The following is a 20,046-nucleotide window of genomic DNA, read 5'->3' as shown; positions in this document are numbered from 1 at the left end:
ACCTAGCGGGGCTGAACGGCACAAGGAGGCGGACACTCGGGGTTGGCTGTATATAAGCAGTTAAGCGTGGGATTTTTGTATCAATGTGCCAGTCTCCAAAGGCTCAGAGTCTGACCGGGTGATAGTGAGAGCGCACGCAGGGCGCACCGGGAGCGTGCTGACGGTGTGGTGTTGACTTTCACCTGCAGTGACCGGGAGGGGAAACCCCGACACCTGCAGCTGCCAGACCGGGACACGAGCCCATGCTGCCACCTCCACGCAGAGCGCTGTCCGGCCAGTGTGGTGCTGAAGCGCAGGATAGGACCTGGTGACTTGGAGCTGCGCCAAGAGAGACTCGACCTGCTAAAGAAAAAAAGAAATTAAAAAATAGAAATAGATAACAAAGCAGCACTAAGACTTCATATGCATGGATTTGAAGCAAGTTAAAAGCCCAGAAGAAACAGAGAACAGCGCAGAAGTGATGGCTGGACTACCCCCCGCCCTCGGCGTCACTCCGGCGGTCTGAGCTCAGCAGCGCCTCGAACCCAGCGGAGCCTCCGTAGAGAGACAGAGGCTTTCGATCAGTGAGGTACGCTCGGCCACTCTTACAGAGGGGGAAATTAGGCAAAGAAATTTGATAGATTGCGCACCAGAAAGGCTCTACATGCAGCTGCGAAAATGGGCTGTATCAGCTCCAAAGCGCCTGTTGGTAAGAATCGCTTTAATTTCGCTCTCTCCTTAGAAAATAAAGCACGCCTGGAGGAAGCCTCGTTTTTTCGCATTTGTTTTGCTGCAGCCTTTCGCGGGGTGCAGAGGCTACGAGGGGATTTTGGGTGCTTGCAGTGCACAGCATGCTGTGCCCGAGATGTGAGACATATGATAGCGCTGCTGAGTCATATGCATCCGAATAAGGAGCCTTTTATGTGTCACATTCCTGCTTTCGATGGCTGGAACCGAAACAGCTTCAGACCATTACAGGTTAATGGAGTGTGTACGTGTGTGTGCAGGGGTGCGTTCTAGCGGGGTGGCGGGGACGAGTTGAGGGGCTGGTGTCTTGCAGCCTAAACATCGCGATGCTACGAGAGTTGCAAGAAGCTTTTTGGTGAGCACGCCAGTCAGAGGCAGAGAAGACAGAGGTGCTCTTGACACCATTGAGGGATGCGCTGTTAAAACGTCTCTTTTAGAGCTGAAGTCTCATCCAGACACGATGGTTCTGACCGCGCTGACCCAGTTTAGTTTCAAGGTAGGACACGTTTATTGCTCTTCTGCGTGCGACGGGCGCAAATAAAAATCGATCTAGAGGTGCATCACAGCGTGTTTCTTAGAAGTAGGATAATCTTTTCTTGGTGTGATGGGTGAGTTCGCAGATGTCCAAATTAAAAATAAAAATAAACAAAATAATCAGTCCTTCTCGGCGCGCACATGCAGCAACGAATCATCTGCTTGTTGCCAAGAAACAAGCTCCCTGTTGCCGCCACATCTTATGGCTCTCACGGTTGTTTACACCTTTGCTGTACGTGTCTCCCATCCGCTCGGCTGGCGGCTAAATGTCGCCGAGGGCCCCGTCCTATATGAGCTACCCCGACCTCTGACGCGTGTCTCCCCCGCGTTATTTATTTGACTGGGTCTCCTCTGTAGCCATAAATCAAAGCCGACCCACATCCATCCATCCATCCATCCATCCATCCATCCATCTATCTATCCGCTATATTTCCCCGGTGATGTGAACGTTAAACGCAGCCTTTCACACTGTGATCCATCCATTATATCCGTGCTCACACATCAGCCGCCTCTAATTGGTGGTGTAATCTGTCGCTCCAGTCACTTGATGATTATGGCGCCTTGTCCCAGTCTCCTTGTCGCGGAGTGCGTAAGGACATGCCCCAAGTCCCCACAAACCCCACAGACAGCCACGCAGTGTTTCTGCACGTCTCTCCACGGTGTCATACAGCCTGCAGGTCAGCAGCAGCAGCAGCAGCAGCAGCCACCTGTTCCCCGCTCACGTCCAGCCTGTATGTAAGAGTGACATCACACCGCTGCTGGTCTTGACCTAATTGTGTTGATTCGCTCATAAGAGAGCCGAAAAGACACGAGAGAGAGAGAGAGAGATGCACAGCCGAGGTCTCTCCATCTGCAGTTTCCACGACAACGGGAACTACAGAGAGGGAAGGAGCGCGCGCGTGTGTTTGTGTGTCTGCGTGTGTTTGTGTGTGAGCGAGACCTATAAGCACAATTAACAGATAAATAAAAATAAACCTGCAATCCTCTTTGGCTTGGAGCGGAGAGGAGACACTGCTGCAGCTCCGTCTTAGCAAGATCACAGTCAAGGGAAGGAGATTAATTAAGATAAAAAGACGTCGAACAAATTAGGCACAGATGGAGGACGACCGCGGGGCCTCACAGGAGAGCCGCCACAAGTTTCCGTCTGATTCTCCGGGTGAAAAGGCTAATCTCTGGGTTTGATCAAGCCCATTACGGCCACACGTGTGTGTGGGGCGTTTCAGCTCACAATGCAACCCACTCCCCATCAATCCCATTACATCTGTTGATTTTTTTTATTACTATTATTTCACTTTGATCTGCAGCCTGCAGCCACGTAAACCTCCATCCTTCATCTGGCGCAGGGTCACAGCCAATCTGCAGAAACCCCCCTCATGGCTACACGGACTCGCACAGTGACTGAGTTTGTGCATTGCGGCCGTGAATGCAACACATTTCTGGCGAAGTGTGAAGAAAATCTCATAGCTCGTGTGTGTTGCACTTGAGGGCAACAAACCAAACTGTTGTGCATCCAGCTCAGGCTGTGGGGATCCGTGTCCAATCCGCGCGTTTTCTGACCGTCACTTGCTGACGTGTCACCGTGAGATCCTGCAGGGTTTATATGCATGCACACAGGCTCATATGACGGTCACATTCTGCAAATCAATCGGATGCTACACAACACACGTGCGCATCTTTCACTCCTCCAAACAATACTTTCATTGACCGAGGCGGCCTAGATTCAGAGATACAATGCACCCCGGGCATCCGATCTCATCACACCCAATTAAACGGCACATATTGAATTCGGCTGTTGGGCAACTTGAGCTCGGGACACTAAGCGGCGAGTCTTTGACCCGGGGGTGAGTGATTGGTCCTGATATTGGGTTCAATATTTGAGATGGGTGCTGGCGACTAATCGAGCGAGTTGTTCTTTTCACAGACAGTAACTAGAAACGTGTCCCTGCGGTGGAGGGCTGGAAAGAGGAGCCAGGCTCTGACATTTAGAGGCCCACCTCTTAATCTCGTTTTGCAAATCTGATTTGAAGAGTGGCGAGCGTGTGGAGGGCAGAGGGAGCTGTCCAGGTGCTGAAATGTTCCTGCTGCGCACTGCGCCGAGAGCTCCATCCGCATCAGCAGCAGCAGCAGCAGCAGCAGCCTAATAAACACCTTTGGTCCCTCATGGTCCAAGAGTCTGTCAGGTCACGACGAGGGCAGCTGATAGAAAGGTTAAACTCATGTAATCAACCGGATAGCCACATATCTGAGGGCAGTTATGTGACGTTTGCAGCCAGGAGGTTGGTTAGTGACATTTGCGCTCCGTGCAGCGCTGCAGCTCTCTTCCTCTGTGTGGCTGCGTTTAATGACGTGGCCTGTTCACGTCAGAGAAATGTGCATTTAACAACTGGGAGGTAAAAAAAAAAAAGCATCATGCCATTACAGGCATGCCCCTTATTCTGCCATTTTCTTTATATGTTACACTGCTTCTCTTCCTCTCCGACAAAGCACCTTCATAAAATATCAAACAGGCTTGGGCTGCTGCCAGAGCCGTACCTGCATGACATGGCATGGCTTTAAAGTGCATGGAAGTGGGCCTCCACAGCCGCCCCCACGTTATCTCACTACACGTAGTCTCTGCAGGATGCGCTGCAGCCAAGGAGCCCAACGCTTAGACTTGTACCACACGTTTAAAGGCGTAGGTTTGGGTTGGAACGCAGGAGCAACATTTAGTACATTTGTGGCCACAATAAAAACCTGAAAAAAGATTTATCATCCAGAAGAGTTTAAAATGTGAAAACGCCTTCCTGCATTATATTCCACTGAATTGTTATTTGAGGTCTGATTTTTTTTCTGCACCATTACCTGACGCAGAAAGGCACAATTTGGTGCATAAATAAGAATTTCTTTTTTTTTTTTTGCTTCCACGAAACCTACGACTGACCACACATAATATAAGAATAAGAAGAAGAGTGCACTTCCTCAGCATGTGTGGTACAATCCTAAGCACAACTTTATTGTCCTTTAACACCAAACATCTTTTTAAAATTCGATTTTGAAGCAGCATCCTATTGATTTTTTTTCTGCTCTTGACTCAGATTTAAAGCATTTTTTAAAGTCTTTGCTTCGCAGTTTCCTTCACAGTATTTGTTCCCAGTGTGCCGCCTCTCTCTACCTTTGGAGACATGTAGGGATGCTTCCATACCGGCTTCTGGTTGGTTGGTCTCCACTGAAGGAAACTGCAGTGAGATACATGACATTCCCTTATATGGTCATGGCCCCCGTCGCCTTGGGGTCCTCGTGCAGGACGCATGGGTTGGCATGGTGACTGCAACTATGACTACGGCAACACGTGCGGTTTAGCTTTTACCCCCTAAAACTCATAGTTGCTGTAATTGTTGCTCCAGTGACGTTAAAAGAAAAAGAAAAAAAAAGCACATTATGAACAATAACGTTTTGGCGCCACATCCAGGCGGAAGCGTTGTTGTCATAATAGCGCCTCTGTGTTGCTTTGCTCTAACCTGCACGTGGCTCTCTTCCTCCTGACAGTGGCGGTCGACGGGTCGTTGCGCGTGGACTGGAGCGCGGCGAGCTCCCTGTCTGACCTCGCGCTTTTGGGGAGCACGCGGACCTGCTTGGCGCGCAGACTGATTCTGACAGCACCTTTGGGCGCTCTGGACTTCAGCGAGGTGCCTCAATTCTCTCTTTAAAGTGTCAGCTTTGTTTTTCATAATGTAGCCTCGTGCACTGTGTTCCCCTCAGCAGGCCGGCGCGAGCTCAGCTCGGTGTTTGAGCTCATAGCTGGAAGGTGTCCGTAATGGGAAAGCTAATGGCGATTCCAATTAAGCCAATGCCTCAGTTAGTTTAGCAGAAGCATGCAGGCGAACGAACCTTCTCAAATGGGATTTTTTTAGGCATTTAATTAGATTCAAAAGCTTTTACTAGCACTTCAAGTCTTTGGAAAAGCGCTATAGTGATTTCTGACAATAAAAGTGTTAATGTCCCTTTTCCACGGCAGACATTTTGACTTTTGGCAGTAGATGGAGTTAATGATGGCTCCTTCCATAGATTCCATTCAGGCGGGACACATGAAGCAGTGGACTGGGGTCCTCCTCCAGGATCTTGGTGGATTTTTATCTCTCAGCGTTTTCCTTTTCGGCATCAATTTCGGCTCAAATAAAGAAAACAATCAAACAGACAAAACAGCAGTTTGCCTCAACTTCTGATGGAATTATCTTCAGCCAGCAGACTGTACTGAGTTAGCGGAATTAGCTTTCCCACTACAATTTGTAGTATTTTTAATTAGCAATTATTTAATGATTGGTGGCTTTAAGGATTTGAAGCCAGTTTGCATAATTTACCACAACAGAAATTCCAGTTTAAGTTGGTGTAATTACCAACATTATGGCAACACAACTCTGTAAAACAATTTTTGCAACTCAGAAGGTTTATCCAAATCGTTAAAAGAGAATTTTCAAACGTTCATTTAATTACGTGGTGGAAACAGGTCCCCCGAATTCTTCCTAGAGTGTAGATCCACTTAATGTTCTCTCCCTAAATGTTTATGTGGCCCCTATTAATGATAAATTCATTAATTCTGATTTTAATAGCATGTGTTGTAGCAAGATTTCTGCTCATATTCAAAACTTTCTGCACGTTTAGGACGTAGCACACCTGCATCTTATAAACGTAGAAGGAGAAATCCACCGTTCAGGGTCATGGCTCAGTTCCATTAAGTGTCCCAGTAAGACCTGACGGGGAACAAGCATGCACAGAAGAAATGTGCAGTCATTATTATTACACCTGTTTATTCATTTACTCCTGTGACAAGTCCAAATATCTGCCCTGATGAAGGTCAGCTGACATCAGACTTTCTAGCATAACTTTATCTGCTTCTAAGGCAGGGAGGGAGGTAGCACTGCTTCAGCAGCACTTATTGTATTGAGAGTAAACGTAGTGCTCGTTAAGCAGGGATACATCTGTCCTCTTTTGTATTAATTTAGATTTTGTTATCTGGATTTTCATTTTTACTCTAGATATATATCGTTATCGGTCTCCTTGATGACTTATAATCAGTATTGTTATTGGCCCTGTAGACCAGTTGAGCTCTAGTTATATTCACTAGTTAAAGGTAAATAGAAGGAAACAATTAGGTTGTAGATATACATGATGTGGTCGTGCTAAACAAAGCTTTCAGCAGCTGATAGCAAAATAATGCGCTGATCATCCACTTTAATGTTTATTGTTTACAATAAACATTATTATTATAAACAAATAATTGTGCTTTAATTTCAGATGTTGTCGTGTTAAGTGATTAGAAAGGCCTTTTTGATTGTTCCTAAATGTTCCAGTGTTCTTACACTGACTTTATTAGAAGACACACGTCCAGCAGGATACCTGTGATGAACAAGCCGTGTTCTGTGTGTGTGACTCCGTGTGATTTGAGCCCGGCTCCAGGTAACCAAGTGTATTTTAACCTGCCGGGGCACCTAGCAGATATGTCTAATCAAAGACGACAGTCTCTCTGTAATTCGCCACATGAAGCAGAAAATTATTTTCTCAACCCTTCCTAGTTTAATAATTAGCTTATTAATCAAGTCATCCAAGTCTGTAATGTGTGTCCCAACCCTGGGTTCTTTCTCCGTTTTAGTTTTCATTAACATCAACCAGTTAGTTTCTAGTTATTTACAAGTCATTCAGCGTGATTAGCAATTAATTTTTAATTTGGGATTTTAAATGGAATCTCAGTGATGTGTGATGCTGTTCGCCTTTGGACAAAATGTAAGACAGGAGCTCTGCACAGCGGTTGTTCTGTTGGTCCACGTCTGCATTATTGGGTCAGCTCGGCCGCCACGTTTATCTTTGTGAGTGTTTATTTGAATTCTACAAGCCTGCAGCGCAACACATTTGTATTTCAGACTTTGTAACCCCTTAATTGCGGAGCCTCACAGGATGGCCGGCTCCCCAAACAAATCGAATCTCAGGAACATGTTGCTGCGGCAGACGAATGGTTTAGTAGGAGGACGTTTTGATGAAGGGCAGTGGCTCTTAAGAAATGTCATCACCTACAAAGCCCCCACTTTTATGAGTGTAGAAAAACACGAGGCTCTCTTTCTTTAGGTGCATTTTGTCCTGAGCCTCGAACCTTTTTAAAACTGAGCTGCAAACTATTTAATGCCACGACTGTGGGAGTTGAAGCAGGATGCTTATAATTGGCTCAGAGATGATGGGGATGATGAATCCACCTTGCCGCTTTTATCCGTGCACACCATCTGGGTGCGAATCTGATGTGTCGCAGTGAGCCAGCCAGGCGATGATTAGCAGCGTCTAAGTGATCCATTATGAAATGCGGCCTCTCTCTCTTCATGGGCGGGTCTGTTATTGAACGCTGGGCGCCGTGAGAGGCGGGTTGGCCGGACTGCTGAGCTCACCACTGTTCTCCATCACAGAGGAAGCCCTCTGTAATGCGCTACACGTCAGGGAGCCCTACAAAGACACACAGCAGCTATATTTGGTATTTGAGATTTATTTTTGTTAAAGCCGCGATTGATGATTTCTGCTTCAGCATCACACATTTCTATTTAATTCTTCTAAGGCGGCTCTGATGATGCAAACGCCTCCGACGCCCGTTTTAGCCGGGCAGCAGCGTCGACTGTAAAGGAAAGGAAAGGAGGCACGTGTAACAGTCCTGGCTCGGCTCCGGAGGTTGTCGTTTGGTGTTCTGAGAGTGTGACATCACCGGAGCATCAGACACGCAGACGTACCAGGAGGAATTGTTCCACGGCGACCGGTTGCCATAGAAATGTTCCCATTGTGGAAAAGTTCAGAGACAGAGAAAGGATGAATAAAAAAAAGAGGGAGAGAGGAGGTAGAAATGTGGCAAGAGGAGAAGGATGTTCGGGTTATTTTCCACAAGGGGAAGCAGATATCACGGCAGTCTGTTCCTCTGAAACCATTCAGGGCCTGACTTTAAATGTGCATAATGACTTTTCTGCATCCCTGTGAGTGCAGCAGAGGGACGGGCTGCTGTTGTGTTACGCAGTCGCTGTTTGGGAAATAAGAAAAGGGCATTTGATTCAATCGGCCAGTGCGGTGGCACAAATTAGATTTCTGCTGTGATGTAACCTTAATTAGCCCCAAAATAGAGCAATAAAAATGTAATTATTAAATCCCGTGGCATTATGTTACGGCTTCACAATAACAACAAGGTTTTTTTGTTTTCAGTCACTTCAAACCATTGAAAAAGGTACAACTAATGAGTCCCACTGGGTTCTGAAATCACACTTTACAATTAAATCCTGACAAATAGAATCACGGAGCCGATGTAAACAGAGAAGTAGAACCTGGTTGCTTTCGTGTGTGGAGGCTTTGAGCTAATGCGGATACGTAGACGGCGGTCAGGTTAGCTTTACATCACACACCTGATCCCTGTCTGCTGCTCTCAGCTCCTAAACGATGAGCGAATCTGTTGTGTTTGTCTCCGTACCGTCTCCAGGTCGCGTTGGTCCGTCGCTCTGACTCAGAGGCTTCAGCTAATCAGTGATTTGAGAGTCGAAGGTGAACCTCATCAGAACCGCCTCTCTGCTGCTCTCTGGACCGTGAAGATTCACGGCTTCCTGATGTAACGTGTGTTTGTGCTGCTGCTCTGATGACCTCAAGTGTGCGACCGTTGGATGTTGAACTTTAAGGGTTAAAATGCTAGAATTCCGTTTTGTCTTGAGTCAGGGTCGGAGAGGATTTGAGGTGGATTCAAACGTGCGTATGTAGTGGGAAAAAGATGCGTCCAGGCAGTGTGATTGAAGTGGTGTGTCTTGTGTGAGTGCAGCTCGTGCTTTCCTGTGCGTTCGCTGTGCTGTTCAGTAGGGCAGTGGGGGAATCAATGGAGGAGCAGTCAGCACAATGACACTCCAGCAGAGGGTTCTGCTCGTGTCTGGAAACCTCATGTATTTGAATGGAATACTTAAATTAAACAGTTTCCTGCCTCCGAACTTCAGAAATCACAAGTTGTCTTCAGGGTAGAAATGCTTCATCGTGGGATACTTCGCTGGAAAAAATAGCTCTGAAATCAAGTTTGGAGGCATTAGGCAGGATGAGGCGGGAGTTTTTTCGAGTTGGATCTCCCTGTAGACGTATAAAATCCTCCTACACCGCGCCGAAATGATTTCTCAGGACAACTATTTGAAAACAAATAGAAGATATTCGACTGTGGGTGGACAGCATTAACGGGCTGACATATGATTTTTAATTAAAGACCAACACAATATATAATTTGAACGTTCCTCGAGGGTGTGTGTCGCATCTTCTCCAGATTATCCTCCCTCTGATCTGTGAGCTGCTCTGCGGCACAACAGGATTATCGGGCCTCGCGGCAGCAGCTGATGTGATCTCGAGCTCGGGATCCCCCCTTTTACTTGTGCAGCACCCTTTAGACGAATAATTTAGTTGTTTGTTATGTAGGCTGGTGTTTAGTAGATATCAGGTGGAATTGACAGGTGAAGGCGATTCGTTCATCACAGGTGCTGTTCCTGTGAATCAGAAGTGGTGCCTGTGTGAGGACGGTTTACCTTCAGAGTGGCTAAATGCTCGTCGTGTGTGCTAACGGCTCGGTTACTAGAGCAGGTGAAGTGGTTCAGTGCTCTAAAATGAAAGCACCTGAAACTGGAGCGCCATCAGTCGCACTGGGCCTGGACACAGCGTGTACCTGTTGAGATATACTTGTCTGCTCATAACCGCCATCAAATTGCTCAGTCAGCCAAGTGTGCTGACCCATATTGAGTAACAACACAGCGGCGTCGGCTCAGCATGTGGCCTCTGCTGTCGACGTGCCGGGTTCCCACGTGAGTGGAGGTAGGGCTATAAAAAGAGCGAGCAGACAAAGGAACTTGTCAACACCTGATACTCCCTCTGTGGTTTGACTTTACCGAGCAGACAGATTTGACGGAGGACAGACGGGGGAGGAGGGGGTCCGTCCTTTGTCTTCTGTTCTCTTAACTCTCAGCGATGAACTTACAGAACCGTCCGTACACAGAGCTTCACCAGTTCCCTCACAAGACGTTTTTTAAAATTATACAACTGACTGAATTATAAAATCTTCCATCAGTCACATCTGGTACCACTCGAGAGGCCCACTTGGCCAACAGCTGTGTGGATAATGTGCAAATATAAATCAATCCAAGCTAATACCAGAGTTCTACTCCTTTTCCGTCCTTCTCTTCCTATCGCTGCATATTCGGCTAAACACTGAGCTGTGGTGTGAGAAGTTTCATCTCAGGATGATTAGTTTGCAAATCAACTGACTTGACAAACCACCAGATCTGCAGCAAAACCTGTTCACCGTCATATCTCACGTCTTGTTTTTAAATCCTCTGCTCCTCAACGTGAACTATTATGCAAATCAGTGGTGTTTAAACTGGACCTTTGACGTGCTATTAAACACTAAATCACATAATTAAACATAAATACAGTCCTGCTCGCGAGTAGCTGCTGAAATACTCATTACTTTACTCACATACATGCATGTGTGCGCTGCCGTCATACCACTTGTGACTCATTAAAACCCTGATTGGTGTGTAAAGAGAAAATTCTTCTGGTTTCAAGGCCTTAGAGTACGCTGAAGTAGCTGAAGTACTTTGAACATTGGTGTCTCTTTTCCATCAAAAGGCAGCACTGGGTTTTCCTCTGAGTCATAGCGGGCTGTATTCAGAACCGGCTCACATTCATGCTGAGCCGCTGTACCAGTTTTCAGTCACACTCGTTTATTATTATTTTTCCTTCTCTTGTCGTTTCAGGTGAATGTTGACGACACCACTGAAATGTTACCAAAATCAAGACGAGCTCTCACCATTCAAGAGATTGCTGCGTTAGCACGATCCTCCCTTCATGGTGAGTTCAGCGCTGAGCTGCATGGAACACGATATAGATGCACCCGCTGACAACGAGCCTCCATTGCTGTTTTATAACCTCTGATATTTGCCATGTAGGTATTTCCCAGGTAGTGAAGGACCATGTGACGAAGCCTACAGCCATGGCGCAGGGCAGAGTCGCCCATTTAATAGAGTGGAAAGGCTGGTGCAAGCCTATAGACACTCCTGCAGCGCTGGAGTCGGACTTCAACTCTTACTCCGACCTCACTGAGGGAGAGCAGGAGGCACGCTTTGCCGCTGGTAAGATCTCTTACTTATTATGGAAATGTTACAGGAAAACCACCTTTTTCTGTTGCACTGAAACCTAAAAGAGTTTTAGAGACTGACAACAAATACAGTGACACAATGACTCAGGCACATGGAAAGTGTATGTGCAAAGCAATGATGAGATATCACAGAGGAGGTCACAATTACATGAGAAACCATCATAACTAAGGACAGAGTTTATGCAATGTCAGATTTATATGATCATTACTGTCCAATAAGCCTCATATGTCAACCCTATTGATGGTGGCTTCTATTAAACCAGCTTTGGAAACAGCTTTATACAGATTTCAGAATGTTCTTTAGGCATGTATGGAGAAAGCAGCTAATCCCTCACCTGATTTACATCTGTTGTTACCATCTGATGCGTGTCTAGATGTCTTATCTGGATCAGGATACGGTTTGTATTGAGTGTAGACACATACAGAAGACACTGCAGTCTGACTGGCCGGTTTGTGACGGGATCTCAGCCAGGTTCGGATCTCGACCACCACGATATCAGAGGGCCAGTGAGGGGATTTAGTTTTACCCTTTAATATTGTTGGGAGACGATTTCAAGAGACAAAAGATGGATTGAAACGCTGGATCCTACACTTTGAATAGTGAGGTTTGACAGCCTTTTACATCTTTCATCTCGAGCTGTTTGTAATTTAGGAATTAGTCTTGAGCTGAGATAATGAGATCACATTAACAGTGAGACTTAATGCAACATATTTTATCATCTCTATATCGGCACATAGACTGATGTTGACCTAATAGTTTAAAATTTCGCCCACGTCCTGACTAAAAACTTCAGATGAGCCTTTCCTTGGCATGGACCACCAAGCAGGAGCCATATGGCAGCATGTCGTCACTGGACCTGGATGACTTGCTTGTTCACAGTCAGCCAGATCTGCTCCCTAATCTGAATACTGAGATTTAATCACAATGCAGGCAAAACTGAGACAACTATATATATATACGTGTGTGTGGACTGGTTGTTAGTATTTGTCGCACTAAACTCTGCTCCTCCACACTCGGACGGTTCGCTCCTCTCAGACACCTACAGCTCATCTGTTTCCTCCATCTTCATCGTTTTTCCTTCACCTCTGCCTAGTCTTCTCATTAACCCCCTCTCTAAACGTCCCTCTCTGCCCTCTGTCTCTGTCTTTCCTCTTTTTGCTGTCTTTTTCCACCCTGTCCCTCCTGCCTGCTCTGCCTCCGTTCTCTCGCTCGCTCCCTGCAATGCAGACTCTCAAGGTTAATTTGCACAGTAAGGTTTTGCTCCTGGCTAGTGCCACCGTGACTGAGCGATTTTCCTCTGTGCCTCCTCTGTTCTGCTTTCTTTTTTCTTTCCTCTTTAATGTATAACTATTTACAGGACTCGTCTTCTCTGCTCATGCCGCTGTCTTTGCGATTTCACGGCTTTATGGTGCAACTGTAATGATCATTCAAGGAAGCTGATTTATCACAGGCGCCAAAAACGATCGCAATCAAGCATGTCGTGCGTTCGTAAAATAGTTTCTGTTCGCGCCATGCAGTGCAGGTTGATCCCAGCCACCCACTGCATGTCACACAGAAACGTATTCAGAATTGGCACTAAAATATGTGTAAACCTCCGACAGAAACCCAGATGAGCTATTACTACACGGTGTGCTCGTCTCTGTCTCCTCAGCTCACATCATCAGCGAGCGTCCATCCCACCGGGGAGCTGCCAGCGGTGCTGACTCAGTTTTTTTTGGTCAAGTTTCTCCTTGTAGTCCGGCGCTGATGTTCCTGTGCGTGACTGGACATACTGCGTGAATGTCAGCGAGCGCGCTAGCACGTATAGCGAACACGTGCAAATGTGTGAAGTGAGTGTTTGTTGGTGCGCGCTTAAGCCAGTTACGCTAAAACATAACGGTGTGTGTTTGCTGGTGTAGGAGGCATCCTGAGAATTGAAAGTGCACTGCAGGTGGGTTGTCCTGTTGATAGACTGACTTCTGCCAACACACACACACACACACACACACACACACACACACACACACATAGACATGCATTCTTTGAAGTTAATCCTGCAGTGTCTCTCCGTGCTGCATGAAACTGGCTGCCAGCCTTGATCAGCAGAGAGAGACCTATGCCACCGTGTTTCTGTGTGAGAGAATGAATGAAAGAGACGTGAGACAATATGTGTGAAGTACATGTGTGTAAAGTGTGTGTGTTAGTGTGTTAGAGTGGCTGTAATCCAGTTTCTGGTGCGCTGTAGTGTAGTGGAAGTGCATGTGGCCTCACCAGGTTTGCATTGTTCCTGCAGAAAACACGCCTGTTAGAATATCTACGTTGTGAAACTGGTGTTGGGGGTTGCACAAACCAACCGTGCAGCAGGATGTTGACATAGAAACTGCATCAAACTCCTTCTGTTTAACATCATAATAGTAATCACATTTATTAGAAAGAGCTTAGAAGAAAAGGACTTTTTAATGCAGATTCCTGAGCAGAGCTGCAGCAGCGGTTAAAGCTGGAGTAGGCAGGATGTTTTTGGCATCACTGGACAAACATTTTAGAATAACCTCATAGCACGTTGTGGTTTAGGTTGTCTGAGAGGAAACTACACTTCTGCATCTCCGTCTGGCTCCATTTAGAGGTTGTAATGGGACAATTTAACCAAGCGCAGGTCTTTTCATCCAGATCAGGTGAGACAGCACAAAGGGGTCGACAGAGGACTTTCACCTGGGAGAGCGACAACATTGTCTTTGATCGCAGCACCTTAAATGTAAATACTTTCTGGTTTCTTTGCTTGAATATAAAATGAATATCTTTGGGCTGTGGACATAAAACATTTGAGGATGTCACCTTGGAGTTTGGGAAACTGACTTAGGTTTTCTTTACCACTTTATAGACCAAACGACTAATTGATGAATTGAGGAAATAGATTATTCTGCAATAATCAGTTGTTCATGAGGCAGCAAGAGTCACGACTCCACATGAGTTCTGGTTTTGCTCTGTCTGCTCGGTGTAAACAAAAGCAGCTGCTTACGAACAAGTTTCTCAAGCGAAATGCCGTTGTTGTCTTTATAGCTTGTTTCCAGGAGCAGTTTCATTACGGATGCTGTTTTGACTTTATCTGCATGAGTTACAATTGCCTTCTACCCAACTACCTAGAAAATATGAGACTATAAAGAGGAGTATTTAAAGTTTCAGGGCTCATTCACGCAGAACAGACAGCCTGCTGCTTCCAAACGGTCGCTGTGTTTCATAGACAGCTTTGCATAAAGCGCTGAAGCTGAAGTCGTAGCTGTGGTTTGTTCAGACCTTCATCATCAGCACGTTTCTGCACTTGATGGTTGTAACCAAGCAACCGCTTTATTTTCATAATGACCCAACAATGCAGGTATAAACATGGGGATTCCATGTCGTAGATGCCGTCTGCGTCGGTACAGAACAGTGCAGAAGGCTGTTTGTGTTTTACCGTAAAACTGTATTAAAAATAGTGCATTAAAGTGGGTCACCTCCAACATGTTGCTGGGGATAATTTTAAGGTCGTACAGACAGAAGAACCAAGCATGTGTGTAATTGCGTGTACATCTGTAGGCGCACACCATCTATTTATTCCTGTTTCAGCCCTTTGTGCGGTATGTGGGTCAGGGGCGTTTAAAAAAACAGGTGAAAACTCTTTTTTTTCCTCCGTTAAAGCAGATACAAAAGGTTTTCAAAGTGGAACTAAAGAGCAGCCCGCATGATTGTGTTTGCTGGAGCCATCGTGGCTGTTTGTGAGGAGAGTTCAGGGTCCAGCTACAGCAGAAGATGAATGAGAGCATCGATCTCACTCTGCTGGAGACAACGCACGAATGCCGAGCATTGACCAGAGAGAGAATCAGAGAGAGACAGAGACGTACAGAGAACGGAGGAAATCAAAATGAGAAGCGAGAGACGAGGCTGAAAGATCGCAGTGTGAAAGAAAAGGGAACGGTAAGAATGTGGAGAGTCAGGTGAGTCGATAGAGCGTTTTATTGAGAGAGACGAGTGAAAGGAAGGCGTGACATGGAGGAGGACTGGGACGAATACAAAGCAGATGGACTGAGGGCGAGCAGAGAGATAAAGAGGAGAAGAGAGAGAGGGGGAGAGTCTTGAGCTGTGATTGGCCGGCTGCTGATGATGATTGGAGGCGATTGGTCATTTGGACCTTGTAGCTTTCGGTTTCTGGCACTTGCTGAGTCACCTCACACACACACACACACACACACACACACACACACACACACTGATGTCCCCACTGTGGCCTTATATTTGTGCGTTTTACACATGATGGGTGTTTGTTGCTCGGAAAACATGGCGGTTAGTTTGGAAGGTTGTCATTAGTGCGAAAACAACAACTCCAGGAATACAGCCGCAGATTTATTCTGCAATAAGCTACAAGATGCAGTGGCAGCGTTCTACATGCACACACAGACCAGCAGATATACCAGCAGGTTTTGAAATAGCGTCCCCTAAATCCTCTCTGTTTAGTTTTGTATCTGCAAAGTGTGCTCTGTTTTGTCACCGCACTGTAGAAGATGTGTTATATATCCACCCCGGGGTTGGCAAAGCACCCATTGCCCCGACGCTAATGAATCTGTCGTCACACCTTTTAGGAGCAGAGAGCCACAGAAAACCTCCGGGTACCGCAGCAGGCTCTTCACTATTAGTCAACTGAGGCTGGCGCGACTTAAAATGACAGAGAGACATCAGCAGCTGCAGATTACACGAGCGGTAATTAATTAATGTTAATTCTGTAACGACAAAATGAAAAGTTTGGCTGCTCTCTGGTAATGAGCTCTTTGGAGCTGCTGTTTGGATTCAGTCGAAGACAGCGAGTGAAAAGACGCATCGCTCCGTAGCGTCGTCGTAGATCTCCAGAGCGCCGTGTTGTTGTGTTGAAGTCTTCTCACATCACGTCAACACTTCTGTCCTGCTGCATAGTTTGGCGCTGTATGAATAAAACTGCTTTGATTTGATCTGCTCAGGAGTGTGTTGAGCATATTGTTCCCCTCGTGGATGTTTCTGGGCAGGACTGAACAAAGACCCTACACACATTATACAAATGCAAATATTGTACATTGTGGTTGAAGCATTTATGCACCTCAATGGGAAAGACGACAAACTGATGCACCAGAGAAGGTTTTGTTCCTACTTTACTTGTTTCTCTACATGTTTGGTCCACAGAGGAGACAGCATGTCTTCATTCATCTTGTATTCATACACCGTTTGGTAGATATATTCAGATTTAGAGATTGCTGCCCAGAATTTCCTGTTCCCGTCCTTTTTAACAAACTATTTGCATCAGCATTTCACTAAAAACGTTAGAGCCGATCACCTTACTGATGCAGACTTTTCCTAACCTGATGTAGCCTGCGTCTTCCAACTCCCCGTCTCACCTGCACTGGCAGGAACGCAGCCTGCATAACAACACGACCAAACCCTCGGTGACATCCGTCCTGAGTGCACCGGCCAAATGACCGCTGAAGAGCAGTGGCTGTAATGGGAGAGCTGTCTGCGTCCAGTCTGATTCTGTGCACCTTGTTCCTCACACGGACCTGCCAGTCAGGAGCGGCGACATGACGTAGCGGCACCAGCGCCTCGCGGTGCCGTCTTGTTACCATGCCAACCAAGCAACCGCTTGTGTACGTGTGCGGCTCATGTGTGCATGTGTGTGCCTGCAGGTGTGGCGGAGCAGTTTGCCATCGCCGAGGCTAAGCTGAGGGCCTGGTCCTCTGTGGACGGCGACGAGTCCAACGATGACTCATACGATGAAGACTTTCTGCCTGCCAACGAGCCCACCACACAGAGCACAGGTAAACTCACACACAGAAGCTAAATCACATTTATTCCCTTCATACTGTCCCCTTCCGTCCTAATACCCCATTACGCACCCTCTTCCTCATCCATCTCTCTGCCTCGCTCTGTATCTTTCATTGTCCCAGTGCCCCAGTTTTCATCCCCTCCCGACATTTTTTTTTTTTTTTTTGTTCCTCGGCGCAATTTGATATCCCTCCTGCAAGTTTAATATCATTTCCTTTGCTGCAGAGACAGAGTCTGTGTGAGGATGGTGTGTGAGCGGGTTATAAATACACAGAGTGTATTTGACCATGGCTGTGTGTGTGTACCGAAGCTTTCATCTTGATTACACGGCACCACCAATAACCTGTATGGAAGCTAATAACATTCAGCTCATCGCTGCTTCTCTTTCTTCACATAGTCATCAGTGGCTTCTTTCCTTCTGGCAAAGGCCATTTAAGGATAGGAGTTTCCCACGTGCTCCCTGGACGTGATGCTTGTCAGCTCTACATGTAATCTGAGTCAGTGATCCTCACGTCACTGCCACAGATTTTGACCTTTAGTGCTTCAGTAGCTTTCTGCTTATGGACACATGATGTGTTTCCATGTTTCCTCCCCAAAACAAAAGCCGATAATCTGGTTCTCTGTCACATCCTGTATTCCTATGATCACAACATTTTATTTGCAGCATATATATTAATATTTGTCCTTTCTCACATTACTGCATTTCACAAAAACATCCCGCTGTGGGTTTCCATACTGGACATGTTTCTTATTTTAAATGTTTTTTTAATTTCTCATCCTTTCCCTCTGCTGATAGTTTTCACACCTCTGTAACGTGGTGGAGGACGTCTGTTTCACACTTTTCATCAACATATTTCTAGTCAACATGTCACTACTGTATATACGTTGCTCTACTTTTGGGAGAGCTCATACTTGAATGTTTTAACACACTTATTTTTCCTTCACAGTTGTACATTGATTAGTTTCTAGTTTGTAGTTCTAGTTTTTTTTAGTCTTTCATTCAACAGTAGAGACTAAAATCCATTTTACGTGATTAACATAAGTGAGTTTAGCTTCCCAGAAGGTACTCTGTGGAGTTAAAGAGTAAGAAAGTTTAAGAAAATGTAACCTGTATTGGATATTAGACATGCTATATATATGTTTACATCTGTGTTTGCACAAAATCTGCTCAACAAAACATTGCTCTGCGGCACCAGGTCCAGGTCTCCACAGGGTACCTTTAAATTAAATTAAATCGTGAGTGTTGATGCTACCGCTCAGAACATACCCACAGAAAATATTATAGTTTCGTCTCATGTTTCTTCTCCTATTATTGTTCTTCTTCCTTCAGGACTTCATGCTCACAGTCTGTATCATTCCCTCTAGATGTGCCGTCGTATCCTCCCTACTTGAAGGACCTGATCCACAGCCAGCTTTGCCAACACCTGGGCTTGCGAGGCCCGTGTTGCGAGAGTGGAGGAGGAGGAGGAGGTGGTGGAGGAGGTGGAGAGGGAGGTGGCAGCGGAGAGCCCTCCCCTACGGCAGGCTCCCCAGACACCCTGTGCTCCAGCCTCTGCAGCCTGGACGAGCAGCACCCGCTGCTGCGCGACCTGGGCGGCCACCGCGGCACCCACTCCCACAGCAACGCCGCCGAGCTCGCCGCCAAGATCCTGTCGGCGCTGCACGGAGGGGAGGAGCTGCTGCTGGCCCGACTCCAGAGGGTGGGCCAGAACGGGCCCGGCGGGGGGGACTGCGGCTTCCACAGCCTGCGCGGGGGCGGGCGGGGCATCAGGCCCTGCGGGGGTCAGGACTCGCCTTGCTACTCCATGTCTTACTCCGAGACGTACCTGTCGCCCGGCGAGGACGACGACACCCCCTGCAAGGACTACGAGAGCACCGTGTGCCAGGTGGAGGCGGAGGGCAACGACCCGCCCGACTACGACCCCCGCAGGAGGGTGTCCGATGTGGCCTCCTCTGGGGTGGTTTCCCTGGATGAGGAGGACGAAGAGGAGGACGAGGAGGAGGAGAGGGCATTAGAGCCGAGCAACCAGTGACTCCTCCTCTCAACGTTGAATCCCTCCACGGTCGACGGAGGACTTTCTGTTTTTGCATCAGCTCCCCCTCTCCTTCATGGCGTCTGAAAAGTTTGACCCTCTGAGCATGTTGTTTTGTTTTTCCTTCTCCTCTGACTGATATAGAAACCATCCGTCTTTGCCTTACTTGCAGCATTTCAACTCCCCCTCTCCACCTCGTACCTGCTCCGTCCCCGTTCCACCGATCCACTCTGTTTCCTTTGAAGGCGTCCAAACAATCTTTTTTATCAGTGTGAAAACAGTGGACTCGCTGCGGCGGTCCGGCGACTTGACTCGTGGGTATGACGCTCACGGTTTTCGGCTCTGTCGCTACCTGCGAAGCTAACAGACGCCACCACCAGGCAGACAGAATGACTGAGAGGCCAGAACTCTGACTTATCTTTGCATGTGTTTTGCAAGTGCTGAAATCAATGGGCTGACCCGGTCTTGAGCACGATTTGTAATCTCAGCTGTTCAGTATAACCCCTGCCCATCTCCCCAGCGTCTCCCATGGGGGGGCAGGTTGACACTGCATCCTGGGACCTGCCCTTACCGCCCTCGCCCCTTTTCCTCCTTTGCAAGAGACTAAATAGCATCCTTTTGGGCATGGCTTGCTGAGTATGCCAAACTATTTAACCCTGTCACTACCAATTATGAGCAAATGCTGGAATGTTTTCAAAGTGACAGGACATAGTATGTATTTTAAAATAACAAAGTTTAAAAAAAAAGATTTGTCACAAATGATATGACAGAAATGATATGCTTTTATTGTA

At 46.8% G+C, this 20,046-nt stretch overlaps 1 protein-coding gene across 1 annotated transcript; it reads left to right on the top strand.

The window, feature by feature from the left end:
- The first annotated feature begins 657 nt into the window (after positions 1-657).
- fam131ab (family with sequence similarity 131 member Ab) lies at positions 658-19,421 on the top strand. Its single transcript, XM_008299683.1, has 6 exons — positions 658-688; positions 4,786-4,925; positions 11,025-11,118; positions 11,217-11,399; positions 17,084-17,215; positions 18,588-19,421. The coding sequence occupies exons 1-6, from the start codon at positions 658-660 to the stop codon at positions 19,253-19,255; spliced, it is 1,248 nt and encodes a 415-aa protein (XP_008297905.1). The 3' UTR covers positions 19,256-19,421.
- Positions 19,422-20,046: the final 625 nt, after the last annotated feature.

Source organism: Stegastes partitus, unplaced genomic scaffold, assembly GCF_000690725.1.
Source record: "Stegastes partitus isolate 25-593 unplaced genomic scaffold, Stegastes_partitus-1.0.2 Scaffold1450, whole genome shotgun sequence".
NCBI lineage: Eukaryota > Metazoa > Chordata > Actinopteri > Pomacentridae > Stegastes > Stegastes partitus.
Note: the sequence above shows the minus strand (reverse complement) of the source record. Positions and strands in the feature narration are given on the sequence as shown.

Excerpts from the sequence above, each read along its gene's own strand:
- fam131ab (XM_008299683.1), top strand. The coding sequence starts at position 658 with ATGGGCTGTATCAGCTCCAAAGCGCCTGTTG. Across the intron at positions 4,926-11,024 it reads GCGCTCTGGACTTCAGCGAG|GTGAATGTTGACGACACCAC; the intron begins GTGCCTCAATTC and ends TTGTCGTTTCAG. Across the intron at positions 11,400-17,083 it reads GGAGGCACGCTTTGCCGCTG|GTGTGGCGGAGCAGTTTGCC; the intron begins GTAAGATCTCTT and ends GTGTGCCTGCAG.